This window comes from Candoia aspera, chromosome 2, assembly GCF_035149785.1.
Source record: "Candoia aspera isolate rCanAsp1 chromosome 2, rCanAsp1.hap2, whole genome shotgun sequence".
NCBI classification, from domain to species: Eukaryota; Metazoa; Chordata; class Lepidosauria; order Squamata; family Boidae; genus Candoia; species Candoia aspera.
This window is the reverse complement of record NC_086154.1, coordinates 101,204,928-101,232,133: the sequence shown is the minus strand read 5'-3', so window position 1 is coordinate 101,232,133 and position 27,206 is coordinate 101,204,928. Positions and strand designations below refer to the sequence as shown.

The window sequence follows — 27,206 nt, the reverse complement described above, 5'->3', positions numbered from 1 at the left end:
AATAGCATTTCAATGTACATAAATGGATTGATGGAGAAAAATTAAACATGTTGACATGATTCTGAATTATATCCCAAAACATTGGAGTCTGGCTGTCTTTGAGGTTGTACCAAGCATGGGAGGTTGCTAAAAGAATTATTCTGAGAAATTGGGAAAGTGGTATTATTCCAGCTATTAAGGATTAGCTTTTGGAAATATGTAATTTATTTGTTTTGATAAAGACAATTTTTTCAACTAATCAGAAAATGTAGCAATAAGTTTGCTCTAGATTTCATGGTATTTTACAAAATAGAGTGGTATTTTAAAGCTATTTTTAATCCTTTTCTATTTGATAACAATACTTTATTTCCTATTCTAATGTGTATTTTCATATCACAAAACAGGCTCTTTATTTTTGAAGATCTAACATCTAGTATCATTAAACATACAGGATTCCAAATGATTTATTCCATATTTTTGTTCCAGAGATCCCTAGATATAGGGTCAGAAGTTGTTAACCCTTTGTTTGATCTCTAATAGATGATACTTAAGCATTCTTTGAAATCTTTAAATTCTTGAACACATGATTGCTTTCAGAAAATTGGCTTTGTCACTTTTTCCTAGATGAATGACTAGAATTGTATTCATTCGAAGTCAGTTGTCAAGAGTGCACCTTCCACAAACCTTCTCCAAGAATCAATCTTCCAGAGCAATGTGACATGAGGTACAGGGATAGCTATGAGTGGGAGAAAAAGGAAGAGAAAACTTCTTTTTTAAATTTGAGCAGTCTTATAATTAATAATTTCTCTTACGTTTAATGCAGTTAAATCTACTGTCTGAAAATTTTGAGTGCAAAGGTGCACTTCAAATTCCGTTTGCATTTTCTCCAGAGTAAGCTTCTAATCTGCAGTCTGAATGCTCAAGTGATTCCAGTTGTAATGCTTTATAAGATTTTAAAGATATAACATAAAATTATGATTCACAGTTCTAAAATTCAATTGTTGGTTGTCATTTGTCATAATTTTGAACCTTATTAGATCTATATTTGAAAAGCTTCATATTCATAATTCCACATCTTCGAAGTGTATCCATGTGTTTTCATCTGTTTATGACAGTAGAAACATCACTGCTCTAGTTCTATACATTTTATTTAACAAAATGATTACCTTTATCTCATTTCCATAGGTCCGGTATTATGATGCCACAGTTACAGTGTTCCTTTGCTACACCTACTGTATGTTCCTCTTTCAATCTGGGGGCTAATTGTACCAGATTATCTTGGAACTGCTTTAGGAATTCTTCTGTGCTATTTTAGACCCCACCCCCCAACTTTCTCAAACTGCTTTAGCTAATCCTGTTCTGCTTCCGTGAAATGGATGCCACAGAAGATGCCTTGGATGTTAATTTAAATTAGTCCTTTAAATCAGTAATCTGAATTTCAGTCTGCCTGACCTTATGTCACATATAAAGTCATTTAGTACCTTAAAAAATGATTCACACAGCTTTCCAAATTCACAAATTTGTGCTTGCAGCTTTAAAATTGGTCACAGATGGATTCATTTTTTGTCCTCATTCAGACATGATGAAAAGATTATGTGCTTTCATCTGTATTATTTCTTCCTTATGCACAATATGTATCCCATTTTTTTCAGTCCTTTTTTTTTTCTTATTAGCATTCAGCTAAAACTAGAAAATATTAAATATATCTCTTGCTTCTTTACTTACCACATGAAAAATAACAGTATGGCTGAGGTCTCTCATAATATTTTCTGTATTGTAATGCAGTATAATTCAGAACTCCCCCTGCCCCCACGCGCTCCTTTTCAGGTTCTCTGCTGAACAAATCTCCAGAACAAACTGTTCTGGAGATTTAAGCTACCAATTTTCTCTTTCAGTTGTTCCCTTCCTGGTGCCATGTTGCATTTGCTGCTGCAACCCTTATAAAGCAATGCTGATCACATATGCAACAAAACAAAGTTTATTGTTTAATAGTGACCTCAACATTACTGTTTTAGCTTTCAGTTCTCTTTCGTATTCCCAGAACATTCCTTCCAGATGTCAACTTACAGAAAGCCTTTATTTCAACTATCATTTCAATGTCCACTTCAAGTATTAAATACACAAATCAGTGAGAGCAAAGAAAATACCAGCTATCATTTTCATCAAACCATTACTTCTGTTTTGTTGCACATTTTATTGCATGTTATTGTTTTTCACATAGGTGGCATTACTGTAAACCCTCAATTTAACTAACTGGTTGGGTGGGGAGCAGAATATATATTAAATTCTAATGGGATTTTACACATACATAAAATGGGAATTGGATTTTATGTATGCATGTTTTATTTATTTTATGCATTTTATGCATGCAGAAATGGTGAATGGGCATTTATACATGAGCAGAAGCATACCGCACGTGAAAAGATTTTGCCTGTTTGCACTTGAAGTCAGCTAAAAAGGTCCCTTAAACTGAGGGTTTACTGTAAAGTTATTTCAGAGGTCGTCTCTCTCAGTCAACTCAAGTGAATTAATTTAGTCCTTAAAGTGTTTTTGTTGAAGCAAAGACCATTCCCATGACCATTTCCATTTCCACCTATATACTGTTTGGGGGATTGTACTAATAGTGTAATTTTTCATTTAGCATAAAAACATGTTTTTATGTTTCCCTGCAATGACTTTTGCTATTAATTCTCCACACCCGCATCAGTTAGCATTCTTCATGTCAACATGGTTCTGTTTTGCTTGCTTGGTGCCATGTGCAGAGATAAAGCCTTGAAGCTGAATATTGCCAAGATTTTGGGAGCCCACATTGTACTACATGCCTTTCTCTCTCCATGGGCTTTTTCCCACACTTCTATGGAACAGTGTGCCTGATTATTTGACCTTTGTGATAATCCACCAAACACATTGGAGCTGTATCAGGGGATGCGTATCCTCTCTTATTTTCAAAGCCATTGCTCCCACATCAAGTAATAAAACCAGAAATCTTTTACCAGCGCTGAACTTCTAACCGTACTGCTGTTCAGATCAAGGTCAGAGGCCCCATTGGCTTCTGGCCTAAAAAGAAACAATTTAAGAGAAAGAAGCTGTACATTTTTGAATATAGCCTGGCTGTTGTTGTTATTATCCCTTAGCATCTTAGACATCGTGAAGTTCTCTATTGCCATGTAATTAAGAAAACGGTTGTTTTTAAGAAGTAATACTTTTGCCATAGAAATGCTTACAAACAAATAAACTTCAGCCAATTTAATAGCTCAGTAGAAAGAGGCCCCTACTTTTACTTTGTCATGATAATGAATTATTTGTCATCTCCTATTTAGTGAATTAATTAGGGTTAGGCCAAACATGACCAGATGGTGTCTCACCTATCACTACACGTTCTTATGTAGATCAGAAAATGGTCTGGAATGCATATGACATATTTCCATTTCTGAAGATAAGAAACATCTCACCCATATTAGCTGCTCCAAAATCTCTAGATGAGGGATGAAGATGTTTACTAAATTCACTTCCTATCCTCAAGTATTAGTACACCAACAACAACTAAAAATTCAGGTAAGATATGTAAAATTACATTATAATATCTAATAATCCCTTAAATTCACCCTTTATTTAAAGATACATACTATTAAAATGATTTGAAATTATTGAATTATTTAAGGATACATGTTACTGAAATTAAAAATAACAGACAAAGAAAAGAATATGGATTTTTTTTAAAGGCAGAATGAAATAACTGCAAAAACATGTAAGTAGCTAGTAAAAGGATATACTGTAGCTAAACTTAAAAGTTAAAAGAGTGGCTAATCTCTCTCCATAGCTTAGGGAAAATAAAGATATCTGATGTATGGTAACAGAAAAATCTAAACTGTTAGCCACCTAATAGTAACTGCAATTGGACAAAATTTGGCTACCTTCCTAGATATTTCAAGAACCATGCCAGCCAAGAGAAAGTGAGCTTTCCCCTCGTAAGGCCAGCTCTAGCAGTTTAATCATAAAGCTTGGGAGCCACACAGCAGTTATAAGAAGTGTGCTTTTTTTTTAAGTGAAGCCAACCAATGGCACAAGAGGATAAAGGGAAAAAATGCAGCACACAGAGTAACCAAGATGTTATGTATGCCATCCAGAGAAGGCTTTTCACACTAGTGCATGATATTAGGCAGGCTGGAGTTTCAGCCAAGAAACCACCAATCACAGCCTTTGGAATGTAGCATGTTAAAGCTGTATATAACATGTTTTCTTCTCCATTCCTTTCCTTGTTTCTTTGCTTATTCTGTTTTAATTAAGTAATGGTATAGAAATTGGTTGTATGGACAACAGTGCAGCATGTCCCCATTTCAGGCACATGGTAAGGATGCATTATGGGAGTCGTAAGATAGAATTGATATATTTAGGGCAGCACAATTTCCTGCTGGCTTAGAGATGGGGAGGAAGCTCAAGAAAGCAATTATATGGGAGTGCCTGGAAGAGGCTGCCAGTTTCACCAAGAGTCTGTCTCTAGGGACAGAACTGAATGCTGCCTTTAAATCAGTGAAGACTGCATAAAGCATTCCCCTGGGTCATTTGTTTTATTTTTTCTGCTAAGTGCTGCAGAACAATATGGTGATGGAGTGTGGATCAACCTGGCCTAAATCCCACTTACTCCTTTGCCAGGACCTCATCCAGCCAAGCAGTTTCCAAGAGAGATGTCTTGCAATTTGCTAATTATGCTTGATCTTATTGAAGACAAATTAGTCAGTAATTCACTGGAACCGAGCTTCCTCCTTTTTTGTAAATTGATCTGTTCCTAAGTAGGATCATTCCTCTGGGATCTGGCAGGCATGAATTAATAGGCAGGTGAATATCAGAATCTACAGGTCAGGGTTTATCTTAATTAGTTCAATTAAAATTATGTCTCCTATTGTTGCTTTACCATTTTTCAACTGCAGAGTAAGCTTGCAAATCTTGGCAGGAGACTCCAGGGCCAGTCTGGCATATGGTATGGGGACAACTCAAGGGAGATTAATTTGCTGGAAACATTGTTATATTGCATTTGGAAGTGCTTGGCCCAAATTTCAGGGACAATCAGTCTAACCAGATCTTCTAATTTGTTTGAGGATGAGTGGGCTATTAGTTGCCAAAAGGCAAAGCAATGCTTATCCTGGACTGGGGAAATTTGCCCAGCTGTTTAATTGGGCCTGCTGCTTTTTACACTTTAGAAGAGCTTATAAGCTTTGCTCAGTCAAATAATAATTCTCCAAATGATGGTCTCTGTAAACACTATAAACCCTATAACCTTCTATTAGTTTGTCTTTAGCTGTAACACATTCCCAACCATACCAGGGCTTGGCGTTATAATTGTCTCTGGGGTTCTTTACTGGCATATTAACAACCAGGATCTCCTGAATCAAACTAGTTATTTGATAGAAAGTATGTAATCCGTCCTGCATATTCTTTTCTGTGCAAATGGCCTGATGCATCTAGATGGCAGTGGGGGAACAGTGGAGAAACTGGTAAGTACTGTCTTTAGCTTTCTAGTCCACCTAATTGGAGAATCCTTAAATGTTAGATTTTGAGATACAGAAGCAGTCACTGAACAGCACACCAATATACCATAACTGTTTGGTTAATAGAAAATCTCTATTATGGATATGAATTTTGAAAGAGCTAATACTGCTACAGTAATTAGACTGAAGTATACCAATGAGGTAATTAATGGTTCTAGCCCAATAGGCACCCCAGTATACATATTTTCCCATTTATCCCAATTATGATTTAGTTGACTTAGTAGCCATGGAGGAGGGAGATGAATATTAACTACAAGGAAAAAAAAAACTTCCTGCTGACAATTTGAGGGCTGCAGCCAGTGGAGAACAGGATGTTAGTTCCCCAATGGATGTCTGGATTTTGTCAGAGCTTAAGATATCCTTCCATGTGGTGTAAGACAATCTTCCCCAACATGGTGCCCTCCAAATATGTTAAGTATACAGCTTCCAAAATTCCCAGGTGACATGGCAGAACTTCAAACATCAAGTTTGTAGACATCAAGCTGAGAAAGACTGCCATAACCAATGGTGGCAGTTTATATACTTGGATTATGAAAACCTTACATACATTCTGATAGAATACAACTGGGAGGGGGGAGCTGTAAAAAAAATAGAGTGGTAGTATAAAGTGGGCCAGATTGCATGGAACTGGGATTTTCTGGGAAGTTTGCTAAGGCTCTGGAAGGAGGGAGATTTTCCTTTTTTAAAATAACATATTATGCCTATTTTAGAACAGCACAGTTCTTATGTATTTTGCACTTCAAAATTGTGGGAAAATGCCACTGGTATTTATCAGGGGTTGAAAAGAAGGGGGCAAAGTTCCCCATCCCTGCATAGGATATGGATAGGATAACCTACAGTAATTATGGTGATCCATTGTGGCACGGAGGGAAGATGACTGCACAATATGGAGTCCACTGCGCTGTTCAGGATCAAGCACAGTTTGTTTTTACACATTATTTTTATATACTTCCTATATGCGCTCTGATCATTACATGATTTTCTCTCTATTTCTTTTTTCTCATATTATGGCAATGGAATGAGCTTTTCATGTATGACAAAGCTATCATCATGTCTTCCTTAGCCCACCTGCTTGAAAGTTTAAACTTATCTATTTGTTCACATAGAGGATCTTCCTATACAGTACAGTGTCTCTTGCATTCAGAGTCATTGGGGATTGGAGAACCCTCTAAGCCCAGCCCAATAAATTGCTTTTTTGTTGTTTATTCATTCAGTGGCTTCCAGCTCTTCGTGACTTCATGGATCAGTCCACGCCAGAGCTTCCTGTCGGTTGTCGCCACCCCCAGCTCCCCCAAGGTCGAATCCATCACCTAGCTTGGCCCATCAATCGTCCAGCACAACTTTCTTATTTATCCTTATTGTTAGTTCCTTCTTTTTACTTTGTGTCAACCTTTGTTTCAGTGTGCACTTTACAACTTCAAAAATACTTTTTAAATTATTCCACTCCAGTTTAAATTTTCTTTATCCTTTTCTTTGTAAATCTGACACTTTCTGATGTAATTATAAGAAATACAGCCATAGGTAGATTCTCTTAATTTAAGTGCTGTTGTCCATAAAACCAACTTATGCTTAATCAACAAAACTTTATTCTACCTGTAAGTATCATGATAAAATACATACCTATTCTAAAATGCCTGAAAATTGATATTAAAAATTAATATATAATAAACTATTCAGTTCTGAACTATTCAGTAGTCCTATTTTGGACAGCCATTTGTCTGGGATGGTCTGAGTATTCCTGCACTGGGCCAGGGATTGGACTAGATGACCTCCAAGGTTTTTTCCAACCCTATGATTCTAATGGACTAATGGAAAAAGGGGTGTCTGTTGAATCTAAATGGGACTGTATGCATGCATATTTTATAACTTGATGAAAGGGAATCTACTCATGCTCAGAAGCATATTATGGATGTACAGATTTTTTCCATTGCATGCAACGTACATTAAACTGAAGACTACTAAAACAAGGATTTACTGTACATTTTGTTTTAAAATCACAGTAGCTTTAGTGTTAAATATGAAAATATAAGTAGCACAGAGACAGATAATTCATATGCTAATATTGCACAACCTAGACCTATGCATATTTGCCTTACTGTTGAACTCCTTCTCCATGCAAATAAAGAATCAGTTTGATTACTTATCATATAGTATTTTTATTTCACCTACCACTTAGGGATTTCATTTTCATTTAATGAAAAAATCTGTGCAAGTCTATAAGCATGTATGGGATTTCATTCCTCATGTATTACTTGCTTCAGATTTTCTCTTATGAAATGAGATGTACTTCTGTGTACTGTAGATCCATATCAATTTTTCTAGCTGGAGTGGGTACACCAGTTGTGGCCGTTCCTGGAGCGAGATGCCCAGGCAACAGTTATTCACACCCTCATTCCATCTGGAACTGACTCCTGCAATGCACTTCACACAGGACGACCTTTGAAGACTACTGGTCAGCTGCAGTTGGTGCAGAGGGCAGCAGTGCCTGCTAATGCCTAAGAGCTGCCAGCGCCAATATAACACCGGATCTGCAAGCACTGCATTGACTTCCAACAGGCTACTGAGTACAATTCAAAGTGCTAGTTTTTACCTGCAAATCCTTTTATGACTCAGTACCTAGATACCTTCAGAATCAGCTATAGGTTAAACTGCCTGTTCCAGTTTGCTCATCCTAAAAAAGAATGTTGGGAGTGCCCCCAACACTCCCCAGTGGGAAGGGGAGTAAAAGCAGGTTATGCCCTGCTATTATGGAATAGCGTGCCTTGGAGATCCAGACTGTGCCCTCCCTAACAGTTTTCTAACAGCAATTCTGCTGATAAATGGATAAATAGAATGGAGTATGCATGTATGCATGCAGGTAGTGCAGAGAATGAGAAGTTTGGGGATGATAGAATATTTTTATTGGGTTTTTTTTTCCTTTTGTACATTTTTATCACCTAAGAGATTCCTGCCACAAATTTGCCAGGGGAAGCAGGGAGCTAGAGTCAGAACAGGGGCGGCTTTCACACCACTCTGAGCCTTCTCATGTTTCCCTCAAATTAATTCTGGAGGAAAACCCTCACATTCCTAGGCAGAACAATAGCTGAAATATTAGCTGAGCTCAAAAACAAATAAAGAAAACCCTATTCAAGTCTGTTTTATTTGTCCTCTTTTGTTCCGCTTGCTCCAGTGTGAAAGTTGCTATTTAAATTTCGTTAGTTGTGTTACAAGGGGCTGGTGTCTGTTCCAAAGCATCACCCTGAGAGCTTTTCACTGGAAGGTCTGCATAGTTCAATTCATTTCAAAATGCTCGGCAGAGCCTCCCCCCACCAACTCACACTAGCCGCTCTCTGCTCTCAAATGCAGCAGCACAGAGTGTACGGCCTGCTCTGCTGGTCCAGAAAGCTGTTATGTGCAAACAGAAGCCGCTGTTTGTATTTATCTTCACACGGTCAGGATTCAGTTGTGCAAAGCCAGCCTGCTTTCAATATCTGCGTCTCCATCCTCAGCCTGCCAGAAATGTTTCCCAACTCCTCCTCCTATTCCTCTGAAGAAAAACCATTTTAGCTTCATGATGCCATCTTAAGCATTACCCAGAACTGATTCTACTATGCTAGAACAGGAAAGGAAGAATAAACAATTGTGATGGAGATAACCAGAAATATAAGGGAAGCCAAAAGCATGACTGTTCTGCTGGTTCTCAATTTCTAATTATGCTGTTTTTATTTATGTATTTATTTTTATCCTATCTTTATCATTTTTATAAATAACTCAAGGTGGCAAACATACCTAGTACTCCTTCCTCCTCCTGTTTTCCCCACAACAACAACCCTGTAAAGTGAGTTGGACTGAGAGGGAGGGACTGGCCCAAAGTCACCCAGCCAGCTTTCATGCCTAAGGCAGGACTAGAACTCACCGTCTCCTGGCTTCTAGGACAGCACCTTAACCACTAGACCAAACTGGCTCTCTTGGTTTTGGTTTGGCCACAGGCCATTTTGCTGTTACCAAAGGCTGGTGCTTGACTTGGCAGGCCCTAGGGATAATACACAACAAGTTGATTGACATATTTAAAAAATAATGCTAGAAACACTGCATATTTTTAAAGCAGGGGTGTTTTTTACATGACAAGGTACTGTCTAAATTAAATCACCCACTGTCTATAGGAGCATAACTTCTTTTCTTTATAATTCATGTAGTAACTACAAAAGATTGTTAAATAAGCCCAAAGAACTAACACCAGGCAGATAGGACATGTCATACATGATGTGCAAAAAAGAATTTATTACTGCAGCATAAAGAAATCCACTGTCCCCAGCAATCATCAAATAAAAATTAATTCAGGACTGCCAGTAATTTAGAATGGTAAACTTTGTGTTTAGAGACATCTGCAGACGTTTAGCAGAACAGTCATGACAACTATAATAGTTATTCCTTTCATCTCATTAAAAACAACCCACTTTTATAATATTTTCTGTCCCAATCATAATTTCTAGTTAAACTCTTGAGTTTTTACTCCTGTGCTGACTTTGTGCAATGCTGACTTTGATTATAAATAAGGCTTGTTTTTGTTTTCGTGCTGCTAAAGTTTATTCCCACATTTTGTTAAGCCATATTAAACCGTTTGGTTTTGGCTTAGCCTAATTGTATGATTACTATTTATTCAAAATGCTATGGCTAACCAAACCACAGATTATTACATCCTAGGAAACCCAGGCAGTGTGTGAGACATAAATGGGACTGAGAGGACCAATGATTGCCTCAGTTGATGTGGATTTGTCTTTGCTCTTCCTAGTGATATTTCACCCTTATTTCTGCAACATCCTGGTGTCAGTCTGATTGACTTAAATCATCAGTGGGTTTTTAAAGGAAGCTTACATTGTTCTAGAAAAGCAGCTATGTGGAAACAGTTCTGACAAAGGAAATGAAGTAGCCTTCACTGCCATATCTGCGCTGAATGTCCTTGCCTCCTGAGGAGGAGGGAGGTAGGGAGGGATAGTAGTAATCAGGAGATTTGTCACACCTGATTGCCATGTAACATCTTGGCCCTCTGGAATTCATGTGAACTGTAAAGCATTTCAGAACACTTTATTAGCCTTCTCCCAAGTTTAGTTCATTTTCTTCTGTCTGAAAAAAGATTTTAAAATTTTATTCAGCAAAAGATTATATGTGCTCATGTCTCTGCAAGGAGACCATGACTCTGTGTATAATCAAATCAATCCCATGCCATTAATTTATTTTATTTATTTGTTGATTTTTCATCTTGCCCATCATATCTGTTCTTTTAAAAGAAGTCTGGTTTTTCCATCTGCAGACATAAACTTCCTTTTATCCAGAAGGAACTTGTCCAAAAAGAGAGTGAAACTGAATGAGCAAGATGGCATACTTTTGCTTGGTGAAAGGAAGGCCTAGACCAGCAGTTAATTATTAATGAAAAGGCAGACCTCCAAACTGTCCAAAACAGACAGTTTTGTTTTTCATGAAATTATATTTTGTATGAAGACATTTTTATTATAGTTCATGTTAATGGTGAAATGGGAAGCCTTGCTGTGGGAAGGGGTAGACTGCTACTGGACAAGATTCACAAATGGCTAAATGCTAGCTCCCACATAAAACTATCCATTTTTTTCTGCATAGGCTGAGATTAATGCCCAGGGATCATTCATTAGGACTGATGAGCATACTAGCTTTAAAAAAATGTCAGCCAGAGATAATTTATTGGCACTTAAATAAAAAGTATAATTTTGTACTTAAAGGCTACTGCAGAAACATACATGAAACAAAGCCTAGCTGAAAATGGAATAGCTAGACTTCTTAAAATTTAATAATAGCCAACTGCCATCTTTCTAGGCTGCTTGGGCAAAAGAAAAAACAATTATGTAAGTAACATACCATGAAGTATGCCTTAGAAATTGAATTATAGTTTTGAATGATTTATTACAGTACTGCTTATGTAACAGGCAAAAACCTCTCTTTTGGGTTCTTGTATGATCGGTAGCACAGCAGACAATGAGTGATATCTTCCACGTACTTGCAGCGCGATACACAGAGGCATTCTTCTAGAGGAATATTAAAACACTGTCTTGCTGCAAGAGGAAAGGGCCCTCTATGAAATCTGGCAAGATTATGATCAACTGATGTGTATGATTGAGCATGGAAAATCAGTTTAGATTTTTGCAGAAAGATCACTCACATACCACGTCCCCAAATCCTATCTTAAAAGGTCTGTTGCATTTAAACAAATAGGTGTATCCAAAAAACTGATCTGAGAGTGGCCTTATAGTCTAGCTTGTTTTTTCAAAGATGTAGGTTTCTTAGGGTACTGTAAAAGGTAGATAGTGTAAACAGAATCCAGGCATTCCATATGGTGTGAAGAAGAGCCTCAAAGGTCGCAGCTCTGAACTGAACATCTGTAAAAAATAAATGACTATAATATTCTGACTTCAAACAAATTGTGAAATAATGTACCAGCTTGAGTATAAAATTCTGTATTTCAAAACAGTTGCAGCAAGTATGTTTTATAGCAGGGTTCCTCAACCTTGGCAACTCGAAGCTGTGCGGACTTCAACTCCCAGAATTCCCCAGCCAGCAAAGCTTGAAGGTTGAAGAACCCTGTTTTATAGCATTTGGTTTTTAATCAAGTGTGGCAACAATACGTTACATCATATTCCACTATTTATATTAAGCTTAATTTTTGGCAGTGTCGGCTCCACAGAAGGGCTTAGTGTTAACATATGCCTTTGCTGTTTATGCTCTTTCTCCCAATTTATATGGTGATTATTTAGGAGTAGAGAGAGAGGCAACTGAGTTCCTTGTCATCACTGGAAAAGTGATTCACCCATCTTGTCTTCCCTCCTCCTACAGCTTAAACAAATGATAATTGGCCTTGGCAAAACAAGGGAGAAAAATGATTAGTTGTGTTTATGTTTATGTTTATGTTTACTTTTACTTTTTACTTTTATCCTTCAGAGGATATTGCTTTTTGATGACTGTGCTTGAAATCATGGTCCTCTGAGCAGGATGCAAAAGCTTGTCTTCTGCATGTTATACGTGATGCATGTGAACAATCTTGTTTGTAAATATTTCTGACAAATCTGTTGGCAATCCAAGCATACAGAATCTATTAGCAGATCTTAAGTCAGGATTTTTAGTTAAACAATTCAAAATTCTGTTTTGTTTACCTAATTTGCACACTCTAGACAAATCAGATCAAGTTTATTACAGCCCTAAGGCAAGATACAATCCAGCTCTCTAATAATAATAGTAATATATATACGTATGTATGTATGTATGTATGTATGTATAAACAGAAAAACAATAAGTATAATAGGATCTAAAATTAAGAGTAAAAATACTAAAAACAGATTAAAGTACTATTTTAAGAAATTCTAAACCAGATGGTAGCACAAAACTGGGCAACTTGGGAGGATACATTCTAGACTGTTTTCTCTAATCACATAATCTTATTATATACTTAGAAATAAATCCTATGTTTTTTCCCCAAAAACTACTGTACAGGGTTGCAATTTAAGTCAATTGTTGCTCTTTTAGCTTACACTTTCATCTGGAAGGATTCTGAAACTCCCCTCTGCTAATAAGCATTATTATTAGTATGTCAGTGGAGTGGAATAGAATGTTTCTCAGGAGGCGACTGTGAGTTTATATTTAACAATATAAAATCTAACCACTGCCAATGTTAAGCAAAACACCTTAGCAGGCAGAAATGTAAGTTCCAAGGACTAGTCATTATGAAAATATAAACATTTCTATATTTCACTAAGGAGGAAATGGGCTCAACCATATTTTCAAATATGGGGGAGCAATCATTACTCCTTCATCCTGTGTACGCTAAGACCAGTCTTGAATACAACGAAAATATCCGGGTGTATACGTGTACTGTATCATCCACATGCCATCTAAACTCTGATAGGGTAGCGTCTGTGACTTTCAACTTCTCCTCCTTCCCCCGAACTGTTTTTTGTAGTACCTGGTCAGATGAAAAGATACGAAGATCTTAAAAGTTTGTATATTTCTCTGATCACTGGAGAGCTGGTCTGATTTTTAAAATTGCCCTAAAATTGTTTTTGGATTCTTTTTCCCTACGACCAACAAAACTTACTTTGCTTTTTCTAGGAAATTAAAAACCGATCATGTGAGGATAGGATGTTTTGTATGGGAAAATGGAGAATGTCTTTGCTCTGATGACCTTTATAAATTGGTCACTGCAAGGCTCTCCAGCTGTCTAGATGAGTGGGTGAGTAGGTAGGCAGGGCTGCCTCACTTGTACCCTCCCAGGTGTTAATGAGAATCACAGCAGTACCCCTCCTGCAGCTGCTACAGACTAAAGGAGATAAATTACAACTCTAGATTGTTTACACTTTCAAAGGGCACTCAGAGGGGCTTCCCACAAGGGATCAAAATGCCCTTTCCCACCAAAAGCATATCACGAATAATATGACCCTATTAACCCCCTAAATTCTAGGGCTCTGAGCACTGGAGAAGATGTTACTGGATAGCATCAGAGAGAATTAAAGGGACTTCAACAAATATTTCCCAAAATTCTTAAAAAGTTCAAACTCTTCCTTCCACCAATACTAGATGACATCAGTTGAAAGTTCTGGAAAAGCACTTGTAGAGAGTTGTGACTCATAAAGTACTTTCATTATATAATGCAATCCACTGTTGAATTGTTTGTTGCCAAAATTCTGCACTTCTAACACATGTTACAAACATAATCTGATGCTCCAAGGGAGTGCTGGAGTGACTCCCAACTCCATAGCTTACAAAGTATCCAGAGGCAGAATCAGACTGCCAACTAACATCCTTGATTTTTCTGAAACCTAACACTAAGGACAGTGAAATCGTTCCAAAATGATTTTTTTTCGTATCTTCCCCCTGGAAGCTCAGCCAGTATTTAACATGTATACCTGATGCCCCATATATACAAGGACAAAGCTACATATCTCTCCACATCTTGAACCATGTTGTTAGTGTGAAGCGGAAGTTAATGAGGACATGCACTTCCAGAAAATAAGGGGAAGAAGAAGCAATAATAAAGTACATTTTAACAACTTGCAATCTCCCTGTTTTGACCCCTTGGAAATGTAGTTATGAATGCAGAGCCAGAAGCTCTGTCTGAGAGCTTCTGTAGCCAGAAATCCTGAAGGAAAAAGAAGGAGGAGGCAGGGTTTATCTTCACCTGAGAATGTATGGTGAACTTAATGCCGTTGCTCATTTTCTGCCATATTACAGAGGGTCAACATAATCCATTTGTAAACTTCCCATTTTCCCCTAGTGTTGTTTCCATTTCTTTTCTTGCTAGAGCAAATTTCCATGTGTTTGGAAGGGGACCTATAAAGTGGGCTAAGAATTTTGGTTATAATATATAGATGGACCAATGGGAAAATATGTGGTTAAAAGGGTTGAAATTTACACTGTGTTATGATCTCAAAGAAATTTTTTATAAAATGACATATTGTTGGTTTATGACACCAGAGAAATTATCTAGAATGTATAAAGACACTTCAAATGTATGCTAGAAATGTGAATAACACGAAGGGACATTTTATCATGCTTGGTGGACATGTAAAAAAGCTTTAAAAAATTGGATTCAGATCCATTTGATACAGAGGATTTTAAAGATTAATATTCAATTGAAGCCAGAATTTTTCTTTTTAGAACTAATAGATAAACAGCTAGAAAAAAGCCATGGAAGATGATTATCTGCGCAGAGATGGAAAGACTCAGTATTACCCACTATGGAGGAATGGTTGGTGAAATTGACAGATCTTGCTGAGATGGATAAACTGATTTCTTTGATTAGAGAAAAGACACAATCTACAGTACATTTACTGGTGACTGGAAACCCTAACCCTAACCCATAAGAGGTTTCCAGTCACCAAGAAATGTAGATAGTGTCTTTTCTCTATTCAAAGATGGTTGTAAAAATGAAAAAAAATGAACTTGTGATTTATGGCTTTGATGATTAGATAGGATAGATTATAGAAAGAAGAGTATTATGATGTAACTTTAGAGAGAGAGATTAAAATATAATTGTACTTATAACTGCTGTGAAGAATATCGGAAGCCACTGCTTTGTATCTTTTTTCTTTCTTTTCCATTTATCTTTATTTTTTTTTCTTTGCTTCCACTTTTTATTTATTTATTTATTATTCAAATTTAGCCACCGCCCACCTCCCCCAAAAGAGGGACTCTGGGCGGTTTACAATGAATTTTTTGCTTTCTCCTTGCTTCCTTTTTCTCTTTTCTTCTTTATATTAGTATTAGTTTTTATCTTTTTTTTAAAGACAGACAAACAGACAGATATAGATATATAGATATGCATAGACCTCAACAGTTGGAGAAGTCATTGGTGCTACTCTACCATCTTTAAGAGATGCCTTTCATGTAGCAGTGACTGGTTGAACTTACCTTTGCTTAAGTTCAGCATAACTTTTGTAGTAGTTATTTTTATCATCTGTTTCCTGGATTTATTAAAAAATAATTAAACAGCAAATTTTAAATGTCAGGACGTTACAGCACTATACTGTTACAGTCAGACTTTATATAAAATTATTTTAAAAAATAATCTGAAAATATCTTTTCCATCACCTTCAACTCCATCACTTTACAGAAATGGTAGTGAATGGAAAGTCATTGTTATTAAGCTAACTCTATAAGGTTTTATAACAGTATAGTGTTTTACTCATAGAATACAGCTGTAGACAAAATGTATTATAGCATTACACAGTGTTATATCCAACATACTCCCTTATGGAAAAGCTTATTACCATTTCCCAACTGATTAGAAAGGTTTTTAAAGTATTTAAAAATTACCATTACTATATATATGTTTTGTTTCTGAGGCCTGTGCAGGCCAGAAACCATTGTTGGCCATGGTCAAGCACTTGCTAAAGTTAATAATTCATATGGAGGCATATGCAGTAAACAATTTTTCAGGTATGTCCAGTTGAGAACAGCAATTTTGCCAGAGACCCCTGTGAGTATGAAAATGAGATGTTATCTTATTTTTCAGTGGGAATATCTCCAGCAGCAGACTAAGTAGACTAATTCTCCCATGTTCTTTTATCCCTACCCATGCCAATACTTTGTAGATTTCTTCCCTGAAAAGGAAAACCTTAACAGAACTTCTTGTTTCAGCAACTGAACTGAGAAGTTGAAAGAGAGGGTTTTACTTTTCACACCCCTCACAAAAAGGAAGAATTAAACTTAGGCTTATGTTACAGACTCAGACTTTTGAATTGCATGAGTTCTTTTTAACAAATAATCTTGCCATAGTCAATTACAATCTGGTATCATTGCCTCCATATATTAATGCAATGCACTACTTGAAGAATGAAAGTAATACAAAATATAACACTGTAATTATTGATTGGCAATAGCACATTAGAACATACCGTGCCAGATTTGGGACAAGTATATCATACAGTAAGTTACTGATTCATTTCCAAGTAGTAATTAAAATCCGTTCTAACCATAGAACAAAATTTTCTAAAACAACCACTTGCTTTTCCTAAACCTGCCTAGCCATTAAGATTGTTCTTTGAGAATTTGGTCTATATCCTTTGAAATTAGGTAGGTAGTATTGATTATTATTTCTGATATTTCGTTCTTTGTATTTGTTTTCCAGAAAGGCCTGCCTGGATCATCTTCATTCTCTTTTTTCGAACGAAGTGAAATTGCTTTATAAAAAATGGCCAGGCTTTTTAAAGTTGTTGTTTGCTTTCTTTATGCTGGACCTTTAACAATTGGCATAATTTGTTGTAGTATTTTAAATGTATTGTAAATTGGGGGTGTTGACAACCGACAGGAAGCTCTGGCGTGGGCTGGTCCATGAAGTCATGAAGAGTCGGAAGCGACTAAACGAATAAACAACAACAAATACAGTAGTACACTCTATTCCACCCTCAGACTCAGGTCTGAATAGTGCTTAATAAAAGTTTAGATACAAAACTATGAATTCCCCTAAACATAATTGCTACTTTTAAATGGCATGTTTTTTGTTGCTTAACCCAATCATGGCTTACTTGTCCAATTTTCTGGCTTTGCGCAACCAACTGAACTATGAACTAACCCCATGGATTGTGTTTGCACAGCCCATAAAGCTAAAATGTCATTTAATGTGCAAAAACAGCCCAATAAGTAAGAAATTATTTTTTTTTTCAGGTGAAAGGATCAGGCTTCCTTCCTTCCATACGTGCTTTCTATGCCCTGTGTTTCTAACTATATGAGTCAAATGGTTACCCTTTAAACACACACACACTCAGAAGTATTAAACCTTAAATAACCTTGTATTGTGTGAATTTTCTGGGCCTCCAAATTCTAATGGCTCAGGAAGATGTCCAATATGTTTCTTCTGCTTCATTACCATGGAATGATCTCATAGGATAGAACTAACACAAAAAGTAGTATCAAGGGGCTGGTTTTCTCGCTGTGGTTTTAAATTACAAATGCCTTATGCCTCTGGCTGTGACCGCTGAATTAGTTTTCCTAAACTTGAGCCCAACCACAGATTTGGGAAGTGTTGCAAGCATCTGCCTCAGAAGATACTTCAAGTGTTTTCAGCAGTAAAACGCCCAAGTAGGACATTCTTCATCAGGAGTAGATTAAAATGTCAGAAAACTTGGTGTCTCACTCTGAAAAACAAGTCTTCTTACCCCAGAAGTAATTCCCAATAGATTTTCCAGAGACTAAACTCTTTCAAAGTAATATTTTATTTACATGTGTGTTTGTAGCAAATGTGTATGTCCAAGAGAAAAAAAATATGAAGAAAATTAAAGACTGCATGAGAGACCCAGTAACAGGATGCAGAAAGCCAGTTTGGTGTAGTGGTTAAGGTACAAAGCTAGAAACTGGGAGACTGTGAGTTCTAGTCCTGCCTGAGGCACAAAGCCAGCTGGGGGACCTTGGGCCAGTCACACTCTCTCAGCCCTAGGAAGGAGGCAATGGCAAACCACTTCTGAAAAACCTTGCCAAGAAAACTGCAGAGACTAGTCCAGGCAGTTACTAAGAGTCATCACTGACCTGAAGGCACCAAAAAAAAAGGGCATGTCTGTCCATACATGTTGTTTGGATATTAGTATTATTGTATATTGTCTGTTATTTATATTTGCTTACTACTGAAAATACATAAATGTAATAGGCATATTTTTTTACCATCCTTACAAATCTGAGGTGTAAAGGAAGAATCTCACTGACACACTGCCGACTAAAATGGATTGGACATATCTGCAAAATATGTATCACTGACAGATTTTCCCAGTCTGCTTTGGAGAGTTGGGTGAACTTCTGAAGCAGTTTTGGAGAGATGTGGTGGGTATGAGCCAGTCTGGTGTAGTGGTTAAGGCACCAGGCTAGCAACCAGGAGACCATGACTTCTAGTTGCTAGTTAAAAGTGCAGATGTTAATTCATAGTTCCAAACCCAAATAGTTTGTGTAACATCTTAATAGCCAGAACAACATGAGTATGATGCTGCATAATTTAACTTGTAATACAAATATAAGTTGATAACACAGGGGAGCACAATCCTTTTCAAACTGAAGCCTGCACTAGCTTTGTTAATGGGCCTGAACTGCAAAATGTAAGCAGAAGTAAAAATAAAATTTACTTTTAATAAGATGAAATAGAATTAATATGATTATTCCTCATGTCTTTAAGCACTTCTCCTTCAGATTAATTATTAGCAGAAATTGAGGGTAGCTTGTACCAAGTTTGGTGGGATGGAAGGGAAGGTGTTACCCTTCTACCTTGTAACAGCACACCAAATGATATCTCAGCCGAGCTATCTAGACAGCCAAAGGAATTGTCTTTAGCTATAAGAATTCACCAAACTATGTATGGGTGGGGAGGAAGAAAAGAGAAAAGGAGAGTGGGGAGAGGAAAGATAAGAAACAGAAAGTCAAAATTGCTTTAGATGATGATTAAATAAATTATTAAATAAATAATCAGCAAGAACAACAAGGAATCTGTCTCTCCTTTCTGTCTCTCTGTTTCTTATCTTTCCTTTTCCAACTCCCGTTTTCTCTTTTCTCCCCCTCCAGCAACAACCTTGTGCATTTACAGGTATAAGTTTCCTTTCTCAGAACAACTCCACTCCACTCTGATGAAGTGGACTGGAAAACGTATGTAACAATAAATATCTTTAAGGTGCCACAAGCCACTCCACTGTTCATGCTGCACAAGACCTAACAGAAATAGAAATAATTTCTATTATTTGTAAAGAAAGCAAGAATCTACCATCTTGCAGCTTCCATCTATGAATGTGGACCTGTATTCATTCTCTAAGCACAAATACCTTTGTCAGCTAAAAAAAGCTGTATATGGCCAATATTTTGTTTTGTTATTCTGGGTATTGAGAGCAAGTCAAAATGAATTTAAAAGATAGTAAGTGATTATGATTTAATAAGATAATTGGAATTGTGCAGATGCTACAGATAGCTTGAAAATAAACAGCCCCCACTATCTATTAAACACAAGTTCAGTTGTTACAAATGAACCAAATATCAGGTATAGAGGAAGTCATGCATTTTGTCTTGACGTCACTGGCATAAATGGTAAAGAAATTCATACGTTAACAGCCGGCCTATGGCAATGATCAGACAAAACTACCCTCACGTTGAAGAGTATAAAGGAGGGATAATTTAGAGAAAGAGAATGGCACAGGGAGAAAAAAGTTACCCCACCTCTACTCTCATCACCATTGTCCCAATCCAAGTGATTCCCTGTGCCATCACATCTCCATTTTTAAAAAAACAAGAAAAAAGAAATGATGAGATATTAGATTGTCCCAGTTTGTTTAACATTCATATCAAAATAAACTTCAGGAATATTGGGGCCTACCCAAGACTTTAGAGTGCTTAAGATGAAAAAAGTTCTTCCATGGCAGTAAAAGTTTACTAATTGGCCATCTGCTGCCTTCAAAATTTGTACTTCTCTCCACTTAATGATAGGGTTGGCCTGGAAGCACTTAAAGAAAAAATCTGGAGTTCAACTGGTAGGATGGAACTTTCTACTACGCTGTTTTTCCCTGAGGCCCCCCAAACAGGCACTGCCTATTCATAGTGATCTATTGACATAAGGGAGGAGAAAATTATCTGTGGATTTATTGTTTGTATTTCTGAGGCACCACTGACTTAATGTCCTTTGAGTTTTATAATCATTTCTGGAAAGCAATATCAAAAATGTATCAAAATGCAAATTAAGTCAGTAAAAATAATATGTGCTCAAGATATGAACTTTATACCCTTAGCCTATGTCTAGAGCAAAGTGACAGTAAGCCACACTATTCTGCTCTGCCTCAGTTTAGCTCTTTTCCGGTTTGAACAATATTCTTCTGGAGTAACAGATGAAAACTCAGTGAAGAGCCTGCCCTTAGTTCATCCAGCTCGACTTTCAACATAGTGAAGCCCGTTTTCCCAGTGCCATGAATATTTCAGTATTATTCTTTCTGTCATTTGATGTCATGGCATACCTTCCTGGCAATTATTAATGATGTCAAGGAGATATGCTTCAGACTGTCCTGTCCTCATCTGCAGTTTGTGGTAGCACTATCATGTCTTGATGGCCTTTATCTTTCTACTTGGTCACACAGTGTGGTCTTCATCTCATCCCTGGCCCATAAGTGAAAAAAGCTTAAAATATCATTAAGGGTATCAATATAAAAGTAGCCTTTCCTCCCTTGTGGAGATGTGATGGCACAGGGAATCACTTGGATTGGGACCATGTTTACATCACAGCTTCAAGATATATAAAATCTGTGATGCTTTCTCACATATTACCAGGGAGGCAATGTCAGGTGACCTACAGTGGGTATGATCAGAGATCTGTTTGGGGAGACATGAGCATGTGACAATCCCTCCCTGCTGGGCATAGCCAGCTTCTACTGCAGTAATTTTTCCCCAGCATTTGCCCTCTCTATTACCACTTGGTTTCTTCTTACACACACACACACACACACACACTTTTTAAACCAACTTCTTTGTAGGTTTCCAACAAAATAGAGGAGAGGAGGACACAGCGCCACTGTTTTACTTGGGGAAGAAAAAAGGGTGCATTTATGCAATTCCATATTAACAGTACCCTGAAGATGTAGCAACCCTACTTTGCCTCCTTACAGTTTCCAGAAAATAATGGGGAAAGTTGGACTGGGGTTTTGACACATATGTGCCAGTTAAAAGTGTCAGTTTCAGTCATTCTCCCCATCACAGAAAGATGGCTGTCCAGCAGCTAGTCAATCTGAGATACTCTCTGGGTCTATTTCTGCCCAAATGTCTTCCCATACACTAGTTTACTTCACTTTATTTTAACTTTAAGTAGGACATGGGAGAAGGGGCAGTCAAAGAGAAGCCTAGACAGAGCCCTGAAGTGAGCCCTGTCCTGCTCATAGTACAGTACCCCAGTGTTGAATGTCTTCTTCCCTGGCTGATGAGGTGCTGAAAGGAGAGGGATGCAAATCCAGAAGAGACAACCCTTCTCTGTACTGAATGACATGCCCACAGATCAGGACAAAACCATAGGGCAGAATAGGGGTTAGGACAACAGATTTTGAGTCAGCCCTGTTTTATGCCAGTGCAAAGAGGAGTGTATGGGTCTTTGACTCAGTAATAGGGAAAGGCCCTACGTAGCCCTAAAAAGGGAATATACTTCAACACTATAGTAAGTCTGGATACTACACTTCCTACTAAGATCACTGAATGATACTTTTCCCAAATTCCAGTCATATGCATCACTATTAAACAAGGAGCAGGGCACACTGTCACCTAGGTTTGCTCTTGGCTGTCAATTTATCTGTTCCAAGTGAGAAAACTGAATAGAGAGTGTATATGTTTGTGTATGTGTATATTCCCTTCACACAGCATATAATTAAGCTATGGAATTCACTACCACGAATGAAGCGATTATCACCAACCTGAAAGCTGTAAAAGAAGAATAGACTAATGCATGGAATAAAACTATCCCTGGTTATTTATTTATTAGATTTATATCCTGCCTTTCCCTTAGGAGCTCAAGGCAGTATACACGGCCTTATTCCTCCTATTTGCTTCCATCACCAAAACCCAATGAGGTAGATGAGCTGAGAGACAATGGCTGACCCAAGGTCACCTGCTGACCTTCAGTGGCTGAACTTGAGCCTGGATCTCCTCAACCTTTGTCCAGAACTAGTACTACTGGTGGTCAATATATAGGAAAGAAATTGCTACTATGCTCATGCCCTGCATAGAGACTGGACTAAATGTACCTTTACTTGGATTCATTGCAGCTATTACTGTGACTGAAATATAGAGAAAGAATGGGGGGGAAACCTTCAGGGATGTCTGATATCCTTATGATTGTTTCTAGAATTCAAGAAATCAAAGAAGATTGTGACAAACTGCACACATGGTTAGCATTCTGCCTTGGTTTTGCTGAAAAGGAGGCGGCAGATAAACCTTGTCTTAGGCAGGCTAAGTTGGGATCAAGAGATGAGCTCTTCCAACTGTGAACAACTTCTCATTAGAGACAGATATCCTGAACAGGCTGTCTGTCCTTCCTCATACATCAAAACTATTTTAGCAGAGAAACGGCCTCTTTTGCATTCGAGATCGGCCTCATATGCATTCAATGAATATGTGATGCCCAGATAATACAGAGCCAGGAATAGGAAAAAACAACTCCTATCTAGATTTCAAATCTATTTTCTAGATTTGAAAATTGAAATGATTGAATACAGTAATTCATTGCAAATTATGATTTCCTTCCCTTCTGTGATCCTTGCAATACAAAACAGAGAGAAAAACTGGTATTTGTATAAATATATTAAAAACTATTTTCTAGGTACGCTTGTCACTTTACAAGCAATTACAACTCGAATACTGAAGATTCTCATTAAGGTGTGTGTGCGTGTGTGCATGCGTGTGTACACACACACACACAAAGCATATTTATTAGTTTGACGCATATTTCAGTGATATCCTCTTGACCAAATTGTACTTCTTTAATGACATTCCCAAGTATCCATGCTTATATTGTATGCATTTGCCTAGAAATAAACTTCATGGCTGTAACAGCACTTCAGCAATATCCTTAAGGTTGCAATATTACTTATCCTCAGAAAACACAACATCAGTTCCAGCAGAACTTACTTTCAGGTGGATAATGTATAAGTTGCAACGCTTCAGACACTTACTAGGAAACTCCTAGCACGTCCTTCCAACCAGAATTATTTGGATATTCCACCAACATTTTTATTTACAGTGTGGAAGCAAGTGCTGTTGGAATGTATGACTTTTTTTGAATACAGACTGTAAGATTATGCAGATTGCAGTAAAAGCAACTTCTAAATTCACACAGGTTTGATTATACTGACAGTTGGTGAATAAGTAAATGACCAAGGTTTTTATAAACAGCCAGCAGCTGGGGTGTTTTATTTCCTCCTTCTGGCACTTTTGGGGATTTTAAGGTGAGGTTCACCACAATTTCAAATATTCTGCACTCCCACTACTACCTATTTTCTGGCAGATGGGATAATTCCTTGGTGCTCTCTGAGCTTGGTTGTTCGCTTGCAGACCTTCCATTCATTACCCAACTAGATAAGATCATCAGATGGGCTAATTCCCATATGCTCTGACCCTGAGGCTGCTCTGGGATCTCCTTGAAAGCTCCTACCGTTTCATTCGCAGATCTGTCGCCACTCACTATTCCTGGCGAGCTGTGCACCTCTCTCGTCAGTTGCGTGTCTTTGCCCTTAGCAAAGACCAGGGCCCCCCAAGATAGACGGTGTTTAATTTCCCTGAATCAAACCGCCCGCATCCCAAGCATCATCTGCGGGTACAGTGAGTGCGACACAATCCAGGTTCCCTCAGGAGCAAAGCCACTCCCGTAAATACTACCGCGCGGAGCTGGCTTCCGGCCCCACAATCTCCTCCACTCGGGCTCCGCAAAAGATGGGATTTGAGGCATCGGACGGCGCTTGCCGGCGAGGGGTTTCAGCTCCGCCGCGCCCTCCACTCCAATTCCTTTGGAATAGAAGCTCGCTCGAAGTAAGCTCTGACTACTTCCCCCGCCCGGCCGCTCAGCATCCAGGGCAGCGGGTGGTAAGAAAAGACTGGTCACCTAGTTTTTTTTTTTTGGGGGGGGGGGGTCATCTGTTTGTAGATATGTCTCACTCACTCATTCACTCACTCGCCTTCCCCCTGTTAAATCAGGCCCATTAATAATCTCTCGCTAATTTTAATTATCTTGTGCCCTCTAACCCAGCCAAACTCTTGAGGAAATTTTGCCCACTTGCTTTTTTGGGGAGGACTCAAAGGTCAGCTTTCTCGTCGGTGGTTTCTCTAGGCGGCAAAAATCTGTCAAGAATCCGGGACAGCGAAAAGGCGAACGCCTTAAAATCGGGCCTCTTTATGGGAGGCAGGGTTCTGCCCCGAGGCTGGGGAGTCTCTTCGGGCACGTGCCAAGCGCGTTCCATCTTCTAGTGACGCAGCAACACTAACAGGACACAGAGGGCCCGCTCAGGACTCCCTTGGCAGGGCTTGCTTTGAAGGATCGCGTTCAAAATGATCGGAGACCTGCAGCTCAGTACTAAAGGGACCAGTTACGCAGAACTAGCTGGGCCTTCCTGAAGCCCAAAACGTGAACAGGGAATATAATTCTAAACATAAAATATAATTCTAAACAAGCGAAACGCTCCTCTCCCTAAATCAAAGACCTTGCTGAGACAGGGGTCTCAGCCCCTCGGTACAACCCCGCCATTAACCTTTGCCGAGGCCCTCACCCGAGCCTGTACGCCGGCCGATTTCCCTGAAACTGGCAGCCAAGGTGATCCGTCAATAGAGCGTGTGATGGGTGAGACCTGCGGCCCCAGTCCCTGGCGCAGAAGCCCCGCTCGGGCAGCAAAGGCGGACTGTGCGCAGGGGCTGGGAACCGCCGGGCAGAGAAAGGCGCCCGGGCCGCGTAACTCACCGACGCACTCGTTGGCCTCGCGGGCGGTGGCCCTCTGCCAAGGCCGGTCGTAGTGGAAAGGCTTGCAGCGGTCGCACTCGGGCCCGGCGGTGTTGTGCTTGCAGTCGCAGACCAGGTGGTCGTCGCGGTCGCGGACGCAGCGGGAGGCGTGCCCGTTGCACTTGCAGCGGCCGCCCACCTGGAGGTCAGAGACGGCGTAGTAATAGGAGTCGCGCGCCAGCTCGGAGTCGTCCTCGTTCTCGTCGCCGAAGGTGTGGAGGCGGCTGAAGACCACCTTGATGTCGGTGGCCGTGACCCAGTCCTGCAGGACAGGCGAGTTGTCGAAGTCGTGCGCCGAGGGCCGGCCGTCGAGGGTGCTGAAGGCGATGAGCCCCCCGCTCAGCGGCCGCATGTCGGTGTGCGAGTCGGTGCAGATGGCTTCCTGCTCGTTCTGTTTGGTGATGGTGGCGCGGCTGGGCTTGTTGTACATCTTGCGGCACTGCGTGGAGTAAAACTGGAAGGGCACCCAGGTCTTGCCGCCGTCCATCGACTTGGCGATGGCCATGGACTCCGGGCGCGGCGAGCAGAACTGCAGGCTGACGTAGGTCACTTCGAACTTCTTGCCCAGCGCCAGCACCAGCGTCACGTTGAGCGGGTGCTGCACGAAGCTCTCCGACTGCCAGCAGGTCAGGTTGTGCGGGTTGTTGAGGTCGGTCAGGTAGGAGGCCGGGTGGGCGCGCTTCGGGTCGGCGGCGTCGCACAAGTGGCACGTGCGGCTGCGCTCCTCGCCCTTCTCGGCCAGCACGCAGTAGCGCGACTGGGGGCGGCCGCAGGTGCTCGACACCTTGACCTCCTTGCCGAAGGCGGCGTTGACGAAGTCCGGGATGCAGCGCCGCGGCTGCCCGTTTTCGTCGTAGCAGGGGTCCGGCTGCGGTGCCGTCTGCACGGCGAACATGTTCAAGCCGTAGCCTCCGCGCACCCCCTCGGCCAGGCAGGCCACCGCTGCCAGGGCCACCAGGGCCTCCCAGCCCGCCGGGGACATCCTGCCTGCCTGCCTGCCTGCCTGCCTCCCTGGGCGCTGAGGGAAGGGAGCCTGCGGAGAGAAAGAGAGAGCGCGCGTGAGCCTCCTGAGCGACCGGGCTTTGCGCCTCGCCTCTGAGCTGCCAGGAGAGCCGCGGGCTTGGGTCGCAGACCCCCCGGCTGTCCCAGCGCCCGCTGAGGCGTAAGTGGCGAACTGCTGGGGCTCGTCCGGGCGGAAAAGAGGGGTTAACCCTGCGCGCGGGCGGGAAAGGCGCCTCAGAGGAAGAGCGGCCCGGCGACCCGGGGAGCCGCTTGAGTGACAGGTGCCACAGCCCGCCTCAATTTAAAAGGCTGGGAACATAGTAGGGCCAAGTCACATGGGGCTTTCTCTCTGCTACGTCGGCGCCTGGGTTCACGCCGTGGGCCAAGTAAGCGCCAGTCTGCCTCGCATCCCAGTGGCATTGTGAACCGAGTTGCGCGCCTTGCGAAACCACACTTGAATGGGTTCGCACAACCTACTTAGCCTCAGTCTGTATTCGTGTTTAGGGCACTTGGGAACCAAGCGTCTGAGTTCAGGATAACGAGTTCGAGTCTTCTCACATTTCAGGGCCGTTGCTCTCTGACATAAGGCGATAAATAAACAAACAAATAAATCAAAGCGGAGAGGACCTTTGAGGGACTGCGAAGGGCACCCAGCAGCAATCTTCGCCGTGCTGGAGGTTTAATCTCCCCGGTTCAAGAATGGA

At 40.0% G+C, this 27,206-nt stretch overlaps 1 protein-coding gene across 1 annotated transcript in view; it reads right to left on the bottom strand.

Annotated features, from left to right (window-relative positions):
• Positions 1 to 26,529, bottom strand: part of NTN1 (netrin 1) — a 155,683-nt gene extending 129,154 nt beyond the window's left edge. Inside the window, exon 1 of the mRNA XM_063292596.1 lies at positions 25,462 to 26,529. Within this exon, the coding sequence (XP_063148666.1) occupies positions 25,462 to 26,482 (1,021 nt within the window). The 5' untranslated portion in view covers positions 26,483 to 26,529. The remainder of the gene's footprint in view (positions 1 to 25,461) is intronic.
• Positions 26,530 to 27,206: the final 677 nt, after the last annotated feature.